The 14279-nt window shown below is 31.9% G+C and overlaps 2 protein-coding genes across 2 annotated transcripts in view; one reads left to right on the plus strand and one right to left on the minus strand.

Moving 5' to 3' along the window:
• Positions 1-21: 21 nt before the first annotated feature.
• Positions 22-1696, minus strand: LOC105226698 (zinc finger protein 277). The gene is made up of 3 exons (XM_011205704.4): positions 1361-1696; positions 421-1307; positions 22-365 (listed from the first exon to the last, which is right to left on the minus strand). The coding sequence occupies exons 1-3, from the start codon at positions 1611-1613 to the stop codon at positions 126-128; spliced, it is 1380 nt and encodes a 459-aa protein (XP_011204006.2). The 5' UTR covers positions 1614-1696; the 3' UTR covers positions 22-125.
• A 230-nt stretch (positions 1697-1926) lies between these two features.
• LOC105226699 (myb-like protein AA) overlaps positions 1927-14279 on the plus strand; it is a 47915-nt gene continuing 35562 nt past the window's right edge. The window contains exon 1 of the mRNA XM_011205705.4: positions 1927-2331. The gene's annotated coding sequence lies outside the window, so the exon portion shown is untranslated. The remainder of the gene's footprint in view (positions 2332-14279) is intronic.

Consider the following 14279-nt stretch of genomic DNA (forward strand, 5'->3'; position numbering starts at 1 on the left):
GGAATATTAATAAAAAAAATCTTTTGTTGTACACAATAATCACTATTTTGATTTTGAATCTGTTAACACTTTAAAATATGCATTGAGTTGATTATTCGTTATTATAAATATTAGCACTAGCTAAATTACGCGTATGGAAAGTTCTCCAAAGACAGTCGTTCAGCATCTTTATTTATCTGTGCCATTGTATCTTCGGATATAATTCGCACCACACCGTCATCCATATCGTCATTGGGACTGTCATCAAGTACACATAGAAGACTGTCATCCTCGTAAGTGGGAAAGAAATATTCAGGCTTATCCCATTGCTTTTTAGTGCCAAAACCGAAATGTTTCTCGGCTTCCATATGAAGTAGTAGTTTTTCCTAAAATAACTTACATATGTTAATTTGATGCAGAAACGATATAAGAATATCTTACTTCATCTTCACAACGCAAATTGCAGGTTACACAACGCATCAGACATACTTGTCGTCGCACATAGTTAACAACTTTGATTTTCTCATAAAAATTCAGGCCCAGTAGAGCTGATTCAAAGTCTACGTTATGTGTGGCTAGCATATGTTTCTTAAGAATATCGAATTTTTCCTCCCTGTGTTTACAATAAAGACAATTGAAAGGGGACATCTTTCCCATATCTTCATCCCAATCTGACCAGTCTGAATCACTTGCGTCACTCTGGCTACGCACAGGAAAGTGGTGTTCAAAATCTGGTGATGTCGCCAATTCGGGTGAGCGCACTTCTGCCACTGTTTCTTCTTGTGTTTTACGTCTTCGTTCAGTTTTCCTTTTTCCAACAGGTGGTTTATTGTGTGGCTTTTTATTGCGATAGTTTAGCAGGAAGAAACGATCATATTCACGATTATTGGGATTGATACGTTTGTGTGCTTTTTTACGCATATGCTCTTTTAAAGTCGATCGATCTTTAAACACTTTTTCACAATAAAGACAAACTAAATTTTCAAGGTTGCTTTGTACTTTTGCCAGTAGCTCATCTATATAAACCAGATTTTCAGGTTTACCTAATTGCAAGAAGTGTTTATTAAATAAGTGCTCCAGAAATTCGGAACGCAACCCAGTAATAATATCACGACAATAGAGACATTCCTTTGTAAAATTACGATCTGTTAGTTCGAACTGATGCTGTGCGAGTGCACGTTCCAGGTGATTTTTCTGTAGGTTGTGGCGCAACTCGTAATCTTTTGGTAATATATCGCTCAGTAAATAATATCTTTCGTTTTTCGCAGGTGTACCATCTGGCAATTGATCCAAAAGCATTGTGGTGCAATATTGCTCCAACTCATGACCTACAAATAAAGTTCATTCATAATTTGCTATTTCAAATAGCTATTAAACTAACCTGTGAATTCTCTAAGCCAATAAATCAAATATTCTTCCAGTAATGGAATATCTTCCACATCTGCTATAACCAAACGGTGCTCCAAAAAAAGGTGTGCGAGGTAGTCATCTTTGTCTGCGGGGAATTGATAAACACGCTCGCACTGTAGGCATTGAATTTTGGCTGGTTCAGGGGACTGTAAATTCGAGTTGGTTGATTCTTGGCTAAAAGACAATGCTGGAAGTATTTCGTTTTCATGATTACTTTCCTCCATTTCTCAACAAATCTTAATCACTCTGACTTTTTTAGAAATCAAAATAATAAGAAATGTCAATACAAAACAGCTGTGAAGGCCTATTAACAATAGATCATCCATTTCAGAAATTGTGTAAATATTTCTTAAGTTAAATATGTATAGTTAACATATTCAATAAATAAAACTGTTTATTAAAAATCTGAATAATTTTTTACTTAAAAAAATATTAAACATTAAAACGCATACAATTTGAGATTCTCCCATTGCCAATCACTGACGATCTTAAGTCTACACCAAATTTTGGAGACTAAATACGTCATATGATCGCAGCACGTAAACGTTCTCTAACCTGATGACAGACGAATAGCAAAAGAGGGAAAAATAAAAACTTTATTCATTTAATTTCCAATTGGTGAAATATTATTTCGGTTCGCGAAATAATTGTACAATTCGTAAAATTTAAATATTATAAAGTTTATTGGACTGTTTAAGTGGAATATGAATTTTATTGTACAATAATGGTTGAAAACTAGTGCATAAAGAAAAGAAAGCAATCTAATATAAAACGCACAGAACGATATTACAGAAAAAGCAGATAAATTTGCGAATTGTGAAAGCAACAGACAGTGCTGATAAACTTAAAAGCCAGAAAACGGCAAATCAGATTTTTGGAAAATCTGCAATTACGGCAAATAAGTTTTGCAGATTTGCAGCTGACGGTGGTAATCATATTGCGGTAAGTTATTTTGAATTTTTACAATTTCAATATTATTAATAAATTAAATTGTATGAAATTTTGGAGACATGCAGGTTTATGGTACTGTATTAATGCATATATTTTGATATGGAAAATAATGGCGGTCCTTATTTATACACCCACCAAAACACCAAAATATACAATTATTTTCGGTTATATCAACTTCTTCATCATTTAAGGATGTCCATATATAATGCGCTTAATGACGTGGGGTAGTCTAAATTCTTTGTCCTCATATAACTCACAAAGTTGTTTTAAAATTGAATTACTGCTTTACATACTTGATAATTTACAACGTCATTCAACAAAGCAACAGGAAATGACAGACAACGATAAGGTGTGCGTTCGGATATTTTATCTCCCTTCTCTGATCCTGCCTCTTTCGCAATGTGATAAGTATTACAATGCTTATCGCTTCCTAATATATTTCTTATCATTGCAAATTTTCCTTCAGTTTTTATGCAAACTTTGCAGATGTTTTATTCGGACATAACTACATCTATGCAAATACATACAATAAAAATAATCTTATTAGAATTTGAAAGAAGATATAGAATTCTTTGCCGTTACTCATTTATAAAAATAATATAAAATATCAAACTCCATGCGGGATTTCGTCAAACATGTTAGGGCTGTGGCATTCTTCGTAATTATATATTTGTATGTACTTAATTCCTTTGTTAGTTCTTATTTCGTTTGCGTTTAAATATTTTTTTTTTTTACAAAGTGAGTGAGTGCGTTTACTTATGTACATATATGCATGTGTGTTTATAAGCAATGTAAAGGAAGGTTCACTATACCAATGGCAGCTGCGCCAATTTTTTTTATCGCTTTCTCAGTATTTGCATTACGAATTATGGCATAACTTTAAAACATTAGGGTTTTTCTTAGTAGGTACTGTCTGCAAAAAATTAAAATTAAATTAGGCTTTTTCTCATTATACAAGTATGCACTTATATAGTGGTCAGTCAAAAAAGTATGATATTATTTGAGTAAGTTTACAAAAACATTAAGGTTAGCAACAAATGTACTATAATTATTTAAACACATACATATGTATGTATTTGTAGAATTCCTGGAAACAAATTTCTTTAAATAATAAAGTAATTGCTGCCACTCGCGTCCCATACCTACTTATAATGTTGTGCATTTGGCGCCAGTAAGCTCTATCATGTCACTTAATGATAGCGTATCTACGATCCACTGCAATTAGCGCAAGACAACACTTTCACTATTTTGTGTTTATTATATTTGTTATTTGTATGTACATATTTAAACCAGCCTATATATTTAAATATATTTAGGTGTCTACCCGCGCATATGTACATATGTATGTATGTATGTATGTATGTACATATGTACATACATGTATATCTCCAAACAAAAGGTAAATTGTTTTTGGGTTTACTGTTATCTAAAAGAACAAAAATAATAAAAATATAAAAAATAAACAAACTAACAACTAGAAACAAACAACTGTTATCAGCTCATTTACATCCACACACTCATAAATATGCATACTTTTATTTGTAAAAGTTTTGTGATAAGAAAAATTCTCAGAATCGATAATGCGACAAGCACTATTAACTACATACATTTGTATGTACGAACATTCACGTATGTACATATTTGAAGGCACTAATGCATGAGGCTTGCTCTGCAAATTCAATGTTTAACGTATTAACGTAAAAAAATTAATGATATTGAACGATGTTTTTGTATTTGTTCATATTATCATAATATTCGCATATTTAACAAGCACGAATGAGCTAAGTTCTGGTGCAGCTGAGCATTTTATGCCCTCGCAATTCACAAAAATTAAAGACGGTGAAATATTTGCAGATTTTGACAAAACTTTATATGCTGAACCGATTTCATCTAGTTTTAGCAGCAGGAAATATATTAGGAAAATATGAATTTAATTCATAATCCACACCAACACATTTTTCTTGAGTATTTTTATTTATCAGACAATATATTATTATTATTATTTTTTTTTTTAAATTTTATTTGAACACTGCAGTACATTGTTGTTACATATGTACATATAAAAAACTGCAAAACTATATTCAGCCATACGAAAAAAAATTAAATGGCTCGTGCCTAAACCGCGAAACAAGCAATGTTCTTATCGCACAGCCATATTAATGTACAAATATGTAAATATTTATGTACATATGTGATTATATGTACATATGTAATAGTTTTAATAGCAATTCAGAAAATTTAAATTAGGTTTTATAAATGCTCAAGTCTTAATAAAAAAGAGTCAATTAACTTAAGTTATCAAGCGCATTTCCTTCAAAAAAGCCTATATTCAAAATCAACTTTTTCAAGAAATGCTTCAACAGGCGGTGGTTCTAGGAAATTGCGCTATCTGAAACAGAAAAACAAAAAAAATAAAAATAAAAAAAGTTAACTTCGGCTGCAGTAAAGAAATGTATAATACCCCTCATAATCATGAAAATTCCTTAAAAGAACTTTGATTGTTCAGTTTTTATGGCAGCTAAATATGTATGTAAATGTTATAGATGCTTGATTTGAACAATTTTTTCGGAGATTGCACCGTTGCCTTGGACAATAACCCACACCGAATTTGATGAAAATATCTCGTCTTCGAAATTTTACGTGATTCAGTACACGCTTCGACACAGCCGATTGGACGAAAAAAAAATGTTTTTCACTTTTCACCAATGGAATAATGTTATTGAGGCTCTAAAGTGTACTTAAGTCTATAAATGCCGATTTTTGAAAAGTCGAAAGGACCGACTTAACTGCTTATGAAAGTATTTTTCCATAAAACAAAAATATTTTTTTATTTTATTTTCTTTATATTTTTATATTTATTTTTTATAATACAATTTTTTAATATTTTTTTTTATATACTTTTTTTTAAATATTTTTTTTTATATTTATTTTTTATAATACAATTTTTAAATATTTTTTTTTTATTTTTTTTTTACTTTTTATACTGCAATTTTTTCATATTTTTCTAATTTTTATTTTTTATAATATAATTTTTTTAATATTTTTATTTTTCGTAATAAATTTTTTTTATTTTTTATAATGCAATTTTTTCATACTTTTTTATTTTTTTCATACTTTTTTATTTTTATTTTTCATAATAAAATTTTTTTCATATTTTTATTTTTTTATAATATGTACATTTTTTTAATATTTTTTTATAACAAAATTTTTTTCATATTTTTTTATTTTTTATAATACATTTTTTTAATATTTTTTTTTTGTTTTTATTTTTTACAGCATTTTTTTCATATTTTTTATTTTTATTTTTTATAATACAATTTTTTGATATTTTTTTATTTTTAATTTTTATAATATTTTTTTTAATACTTTTATTATTTATAATAAATTTTTTTAATATTTTTTTGTTTTTATTTTTTATATTTTTTTTCTTTTTTTTAATTTTTATAATAATTTTTTTTAATATATATTTTTTTTTTTAATAAAATTTTAAACTTTTTTTATTTTTATATTTATAATACCATTTTTAAATTTTTTTTATTTTTGTTGTTTGTTTTTATAAATAATACAATTTTTTAATATTTTTTATTTTTATTTTTTTATAATACAAATTTTTTAGTTTTATTTTTTATAATAAAAATTTTTTTAATAAATGTTTTTTTTTTATTAATTTTCTTATATTTTTCTAACAAAAATATTTTGGTTGATCTTTATAACAATTTTAAGCATAATTTTACTGTGAATGAGCCATAAAAATTGATGTTTAATTTTAAAAACTGTAAAAGCACAATCTTTTAAAATTTTTTTTATTTTTTTAATAAAATTTTTTGATATTTTTAATTTTTATAATATTTTTTTTAATACTTTTATTTTTTATAATAATTTTTTTTTTCTTTTTTTTTAATTTTTATAATAATTTTTTTTAATATACATATATTTTTTTTTTTAAATAAAATTTTAAACTTTTTTTATTTTGATATTTATAATACCATTTTTAAATTTTTTTATTTTTGTTTTTTGTTTCTATAAATAATACAATTTTTTAATATTTTTTATTTTTATTTTTTTATAATACAAATTTTTTAGTTTTATTTTTTATAATAAAAATTTTTTTAATAAATTTTTTTTATTAATTTTCTTATATTTTTCTAACAAAAATATTTTGGTTGATCTTTACAACAATTTTAAGCATAATTTTACTGTGAATGAGCCATAAAAATGGATTTTTAATTTTAAAAACTGTAAAAGCACAATCTCGCTTCAATATGATAAAAATTAGTCCCTTCGGCAAAAAATATATAATTATAATAACTTTGCAGATATTTATTTGACAACTTTATTCTTTAAAAAAACATATAATATTAATAAGGTCAAGCACGTTATAAGATTTTCTCTCTCATTTACTTTAGCTATTACCCAAAACGTTTTGGTTTTACAAATTTGCATATTTGTACATATTTTTATATTTCCAAAATAAAATTATAAAAATTTTCATAAAAAAATTGCAATAAGTACACCTTCAATTTACAATTTCACCACTACCCGTTGTAGCTGTCATTAACATTTATATACACACTGTATTTATTTATATTTGTTTTGTTCCATCGCCTCCATAATTTCAAAGGAATCATGTTAAATCCGCCTGATGCCTTGACATTCTACCAGACGACACATATAAAAGTAAATATTAGAGCACAAATAACAAAATTTTCAGTATGTATATACACACATGTATATATGTATGTATCTGTGTATTTTTCATATATATGTCAACTCGCCAATATATTTTTGTTAATGTGCAAACATATATTATGCGGCGCCGGCGGCCTTTGCCCCTCCTAATGATTTCCCACACTTGTCTACCATACAATGCTTTCCTTTCACAACACGCACTATACATACACACATATCTAACCGAAAATATATGTAGAATAGTACATACATACGTACTTTTTATACCCGTGGCAAAACGTCGCGTCAGCTTACTGCAACTAACGGTTTTTAGTATATGTTTGCATAGAGTTAAATCACAAAGAAACATGGATGAATATATCCGGGCAAAAATAGTAAGACTTTTTAGTTTAAAGTTCACGCGTAATCTTATTCGTCTGAATATTTTCTCTCTATGTTGGTATGACTGTCATGACATCCTTACCAAAATAATCAGTAGTTGTTGTTTGCCGATTTGACAGTCCTTGGCCGGATAAAAATCCGGGTCCGTTCCGATTACGTAGATCCGACTATTGTGGAAACGGATTAGTAGTGTTTAGTAAACGCTTGTCTTTCTGATGAGTGAAATTATTCAACAAAGAAGTTCCATAAAATGTTGTGTGAGAAATAAAATTTTTGGTGTCGAAATGTTCAGAATATTGGAAAAGGTCTTCGGTGATAATTGTTTGTCGTGAGCAAGTGTTTTTGATTGCCACAAATTATTCAAAAAGAGTCGAGAAGGCGTTGAACCACGTCCAGAACAGCTTTCAACATCAACTGATGATCAACACGTCAATAAAATAGAGGAATTGATGCTTGAGGAACCGACGATTAACAGTCAGAGGTTTCACTGGCATCGTTGGAATATCGGAAGGATCAGTGAAAACCATTTTGAAAGATAATTTGGGCCTAAGAAAAGTAAAAACTCGATTGATTCCAAAATCACTCATTTTTTTTTAAATAGCGTCACGTAAACGTCTCCGAAACAATGCTCTTCGACTACTAGGATGTCATGAAATATATTACTGGCGTTGAGTCTCAAATCTATGATTACGATCCGGAAACAGTAGATCAATCGGTCCAATATCTTGGCAAAGATGAACCGAAAAAACACGTTGAAGCAAATCAAAAATCGAGGTTATGTTGACAGTTTTCTTCGATTATCGAGGTGCACTTCGAATTTCCTCCACCGGCCAACAGTCCGCTTCGGGAAAACCGTCACATCACCAGTTTTATCACAATGGCACTCTATGCTATAGATAGCGAGGTTAGGCACTCGGAACAGCCCTGAACGCACTGTTGATGAGTTCAAGCCTAGTATCGCCGCTCTGCTATCTAAGTGGATGGTTACTTCTCTGAAAGAGGCTGCACTCCGGAACAGTAAATCTACCGCTAGCTTAATGGCTGCAACCTCGCCCTGGAAGACACTGCAATAGTCAGGAAGTCTGATACTAGAGTTGATAGAGAGCTCCCGACAGTAGACCCCACCATCAAACTTCCTGCCAAGCTTTGACCCATCGCAGAAACTCGGTTGCGCCCGCTCTTTTTGGCCTTACTATAATACTTTTATGTTTTGCCACAATTCAAAAGCTAAAACAGATCGCTTTTCTCCAACCGCGAAAGTAAATTAAAGAAAAACAGGGCGAAGCATTGAATACATAATGTAGGGTGAAGAAATTGTGAAAAATAAATATTAACAACCGTATGTGAGAAAAAAGAAATACGAAAATATTATGTCTAATGACGTCAGATTGGTATTTGACTGACGTCCGAAATTCCACAGAACGCCTCTTCAAAAATCGATCGCTAGCTGTGCAGCTCGTAACGGTCGATCGGCTGTACGGAAAATCAGCCAGAATAAAGTTATGTTATTCTTGTTTGATTTTCATGTATTAAACACATACACACATACATACATATATAAACGTGTATATTGCATATGGCAGGGTTTGTGTGTAGGGAAAGGGTGGTCGAAATGCATGTTTGGTTTAGAATTAGCACTCTTACAGAAATTATATCGAAAAATTGTGGTGTATTTGAGCAGTACAAAACTTGGAAATGTCATAAAAGTAAATATGTATGACAGTTTTCTGGTAATTATCGACATACAAGTATAATTACCAAACGCGGCCCAGTCAAGAAAGAAGTGTTGAGTTGTTTCCATCCCATCTTCTTCCATACAGCTTCTGAAGATGACGTCTGGTAAGATACCCAACCTTACAGCATGGACCACACTTGCTCTCGAGTTTCTTTGCAAATGTGGTCTTTTCTAGAGCCCTCCACCACATAAAGACTCTATAGAACATAATGGGCTTGACTATGGTGTCGTAGAGCCAGAGGACCACTTTCGGTGAGAGACCCCACCTTTTGCCAATGACTCCTCTACAGCAGTACAAGGCAATCGATGCCTTTTTGGTCTTTCTTCGATTACCATGAAAGCTTCTTATCCATAATGAGCCCTAGATATCTCACTGTGTCGGTGGTTGTATCTTTTATCGGTTTTATTTGAATTGATGCCGAGACCGTTTAGACAGCCCAATTTGTTAAGACGCTGAGATACGTCAATTCGTAAACGGTGCTCAGGAACTTTTCTCTGACCATAAGCGCCGCATCATCTGCATATGTAATCACCCTGTAGCCACGACCTTCAAGTTTTTTAAAGCAAGTCCAGGATCCATAGCAGAGTAGAGAGAACTTCACCTTGTGGTGTCCCCCAACTCACATTTCGTCGAGTACTTGCATTTCCCCATTCCTTTTAGATCACTCTGTCGCACAAAGCACTGAAAATGAGGTGTTTGAGGTTTGATTCAACCCCAAACCCGTCCAGAGCAGTTACGATTGCTTCTGCCAGGACATTATTGAAAGCTCCCTGTAAAGCAAGGATGGTTCCAACAGCGAAATGCTCAAGCCATGACATGATATCGGAAACCGCCTCCTTATGTAACAGTCAGTCAGTCTCTCCAGAGTTTTTAGTAAGAAGGAGGAGAGTCTTATGGGCCTGAAGTACTTGGCCGTAACGCGGGAGCCTCTACCAGCTTTCGGGATGAACATGACTCTGACGCGTCTCCAGGCTCCCGGGATGTAACCCAGCCTTATGCGGTTATCATGGATACATATGTACATAGGTGCCAACCAGTTGCATGACACCTTAACAAACAACTGTCTCAGCTTTGCTGATGCCATCCGGCCCCGGGGGCTTGAAGGGTTTGAACGCATTGATCGCCCAAGTCAAGTGCGGTTCATCCAGAAGGTCGTTAAACACAACATTCACTTTCTCAGAAGCCTGGTTTGAGTTTTTGACCTTATCGAAGGAAAACTGTGAAATATGGCGTATTATCTCTTTTTTGATGATTATCTTTGACGTTTCTGGCAAAACTAAACCTAAAAACTGGTATTTGAACGACCCTGTATGCCGGTGTTTTTGTGCCTATTGGACTTAAAGTATTTCTTGATATTATTTTGTTATTATGAAATTTTTTATTGTCATATGTTTTATGTGTTGATTTATTTTCGAAACGCATTGCTACACATTTTGTATGCTTTGTGTTTGTGTGTGTGCGATTTGACGGCAAATACATACAGACATACGTAGCTAAGTATACATCTATGTAAATTAATTTTTCATATATGTTTTTTTTCGCCGTTAAAATGTATTTTTATTTTATGTCTTTTTTAAGGATTTGGTGAAAGTGATAGGCGCGCGACAGCGCCAACTATGACACGCCCCCGTCCGCGCAATGCCACCGCTCAACGCGCATAAATTATCACTTCTACGCAATTTTGGCATTTCCATTTGTTATTTTGAGCGTTTGTCCTTTCAAGTTATTGTTTAACTTTTAAAAACTTATTTTTGAAAATATATAAGCGAAAAGTGTTCATTGTTTCCGGTCATTTACTTAAAAATAAATGGATTTTTGAAACATAAAAATATTTGTACTAAAAGTATAAATAAAATATTTTTCTTAGATAAAATAGTTTTTTAGATAAATTTTTTTAATATATATATATTTTTTTTTTGTTTTTTTTCGAACACTCAGTTAGCTAGAAGCTTAAAAGCTTAACTATTATCTTTTGAAGTAGAGATGAAGATAAAGACACATGATTCCTAAAAAAAATTTAATATTTCTAGCAACCTTGAAATATACTCGTCCTTGTCCTTTCTTTTATATCTTTGATTATCTCTCAGATATACTGTGATCAAAGCTATTATTATAGCTGAAATTTTGAAAAAGCGATTTAAATCGTTATATTCACTTGGCAAGTCAGAACATCCGGTTTTTGTTATAATTTTTTTTTGTTTCGGAGGCAATCCGTAGCCGGTCTCCAGGAGAATCATCTAAAAAAAATGATTATATTTTAAGTGTATTTTTCACAAAAATGGTGGCTTCCGAAAAAAAGTTGTTTTATTTTCATTTTTTCTTAATTGTTAGTTCAGAGTGATCGAAAAAATTATATTTTAAGTTGATTTTTCACAAAAATGGTGGCTTCCGAAAAAAAGTTGTTTTATTTTCATTTTTTCTTAATTGTTAGTTCAGAGTGATCGAAAAAATTATATTTTAAGTAATTTTTCACAAAAATGGTGGCTTCCGAAAAAAAGTTGTTTTATTTTCATTTTTTCTTAATTGTTAGTTCAGATTGATCGAAAAAATCTCGTTTTAAAGAAATTTTCCCCGCCGACTCCGAAAACAACAAGTCGAGAAAAACTATAAAAAAAATCTTAGAAATATCTCGAAAACGTCGGAGGGAATAGGAGCAGCGGTCGTAGGACGAAGCTCTCTATACCTATGGATAGTTTCCCGAGCATTTTTCATGCAAGAAGTATTTGACATAAGTCGGTGCATAGAGACAAACCTCTAACGAAACTATCACATTGAACGTAAAGTAGTCATCTCCTATGAGATCAAATTGCTACTGGTGCAGGAGTGTAGAGAACGACTGAATAGCCAAGAGCACCTCATCTGGGTACCCTATCACCAAGCTATAGCTGTCGAACTCGCTGATGTGGTCGCACACTCAACATGGTAGAACCCAAACCCTTCACTGCAATGGGTCTCCATACTCTAAAAGAGTTTCTCCGCAAGGAAGAAGGAGTAGGTAGGGAGAGGCATTGGCAACAGCTACATGGCATAAAAAAATAAAATGGCGGGGTACAGTTTCAGCATTTTTAAATACCGCCATAGGGATAAACTCAGGCTACTGGTCGTATTTTACACTGGCCACTGAAAGCTGAAGAAACATTTACACAACATACGTGTAGGCCTAGCTTTTTTCGTAAATTACCAGTTCTGCGACAGGAAGCCTGAAACTCCAGAATAATTGCTTATTGACTGCAGAGCAGTCTTCAAACACAGGTTTAAAGCACTTGGATCCATGTTTCTAAATAGGAACCACATCGCTTCACTAGCATCAGGCAGAATATTGAACTTTATCAAGGCCTAGATGAGTCTTTGTGATTCAGGAGAGGGCACAACAGACCTAAGGTCGTGATGCATGCCTCGTTTATCAATTAATCAACCCACCTTCATATCTCCAAAACTATTTGCCGGATCAACTTAAAATATCGGACAATTTTTTTAAATATATATACAATATGTATGTATGTTTTAAGACTCACAAGTGAATATAACCTCTTAAATTCTGTATTTTTTGATAACCCAACACACATTGATCTTAGTTATCGATAAGTGAATAATTCTCATTCAACTGCTATTCTACAAACCGAAACGTTGGAGAGCACCTGAAAGCGAACTATGAATCATAGTCAACCCAGCGATTAGGTCGGACAAATCAATAAATGTATGGTGTTATTTTTCGAAATTGTAGTTTTTATCGATATTTGCATACTTTCTTAATTTTTTTCAACTATCGATAATTTATAATTTTTGTTATTAAATTAATGCTTTTTAGTTTGGATTTGCCAATTCTCGATCAAATAAAGGTTTAGGTGCGTTTCGGTTACGTAACCTAGCTGCCGTGAGAATCGGTTATCGATAATTTATGTTCACTTAAATTTGTTCTAATATCGATAATTTATAATTTCTTAATTAATTAAGTTTTCAGCCAGACCCGGTCTTGTCAACGACCAACTTTACGTAGTAACTCAGCTGCCGTGAGAACGGAAATATCGATAATCGATAACAGCACTTAAATTTGTGCCAATTACATTACATTATTATTTGCTAACGGAGTTCTCTAAAACGGACTGTCTCAGTAAAATTAAACCGAATTTACTTTTTTTTTCAAATTTGTCTCAATTATTGAGTCAAAGTGTACTGGGGCAGTCCTAAAAGAAATCTCATATTTTTTTCACTATTAATTTTTTTTCATATTTGAACATAAGAAAAACAAAGTTATCACTTTTTTTTGCCCTCGTCGTAGTATTTTTCACCTGCGTCCTTCAACACCTTTCATTGTAGCAATTTATCATTTCGCCATTGCCTTTGATCTTCGCATTCCATTAACTAATCCAGCCACCTTACGTGCTGTATGCTTTATTAAGCGGTGTACAAAAGCGCGCTGAATGCTTGGCATTTCTTTGCTGCAATTCCAAACGTTTTGTCACATGCCAAAAAGTTATTAGAAGGCATCACTTTATCATTCCGAAATTAAATTCGAATTCTCTTTGCCACTTTCACTTACACGCTCATTATATGCTATGCGGCATAAAGCTACACATTAAACGCGTAGAATTTCTTAATTTTATTCTTTATTTCTATTTTTTTGTTTTATCTTGCTTAAGTTTGTTTGCTTCGAACTCTCGTTGACAAGATCATCGCTTATTTTTGGCTCATCATTCATTCCACTCGCTGGTTGTGCTTGACAATTGCATGGCAAGACAACGCCAACTCACACATGCAGGCAAGCGCGCCGCAGCGCCTTTAGATGTGTCCAAATAAATTTTAATTCTTTGCTGCTTGTGACCAACTGGTAACAACTGTGCAAGTGTTGATGGAAATGTCCTGTTTATAGGATATTTTGCGCTCTTTGAGTTATATATTTCTACGGACAGTTAAGGGACTGGCTCGTTTAAAGCTAATTAATTCTTGCTTTTGGACTTTGCTCTTTTATTGTTATATTCCATTTAAGTTTTTTTTTTATTCTATATCATTTTTTATTGATTATATACGTATGTTTTATATTGACGTACAGCTTTTAGCAAGTGTTCAATTCTAACGGGAAAGATATACGATTCAACAACGTGTCGAAATTATTAAAATTTACTAGCAAAATTC

Source organism: Bactrocera dorsalis, chromosome 3 (assembly GCF_023373825.1).
Source record: "Bactrocera dorsalis isolate Fly_Bdor chromosome 3, ASM2337382v1, whole genome shotgun sequence".
NCBI classification, from domain to species: domain Eukaryota; kingdom Metazoa; phylum Arthropoda; class Insecta; order Diptera; family Tephritidae; genus Bactrocera; species Bactrocera dorsalis.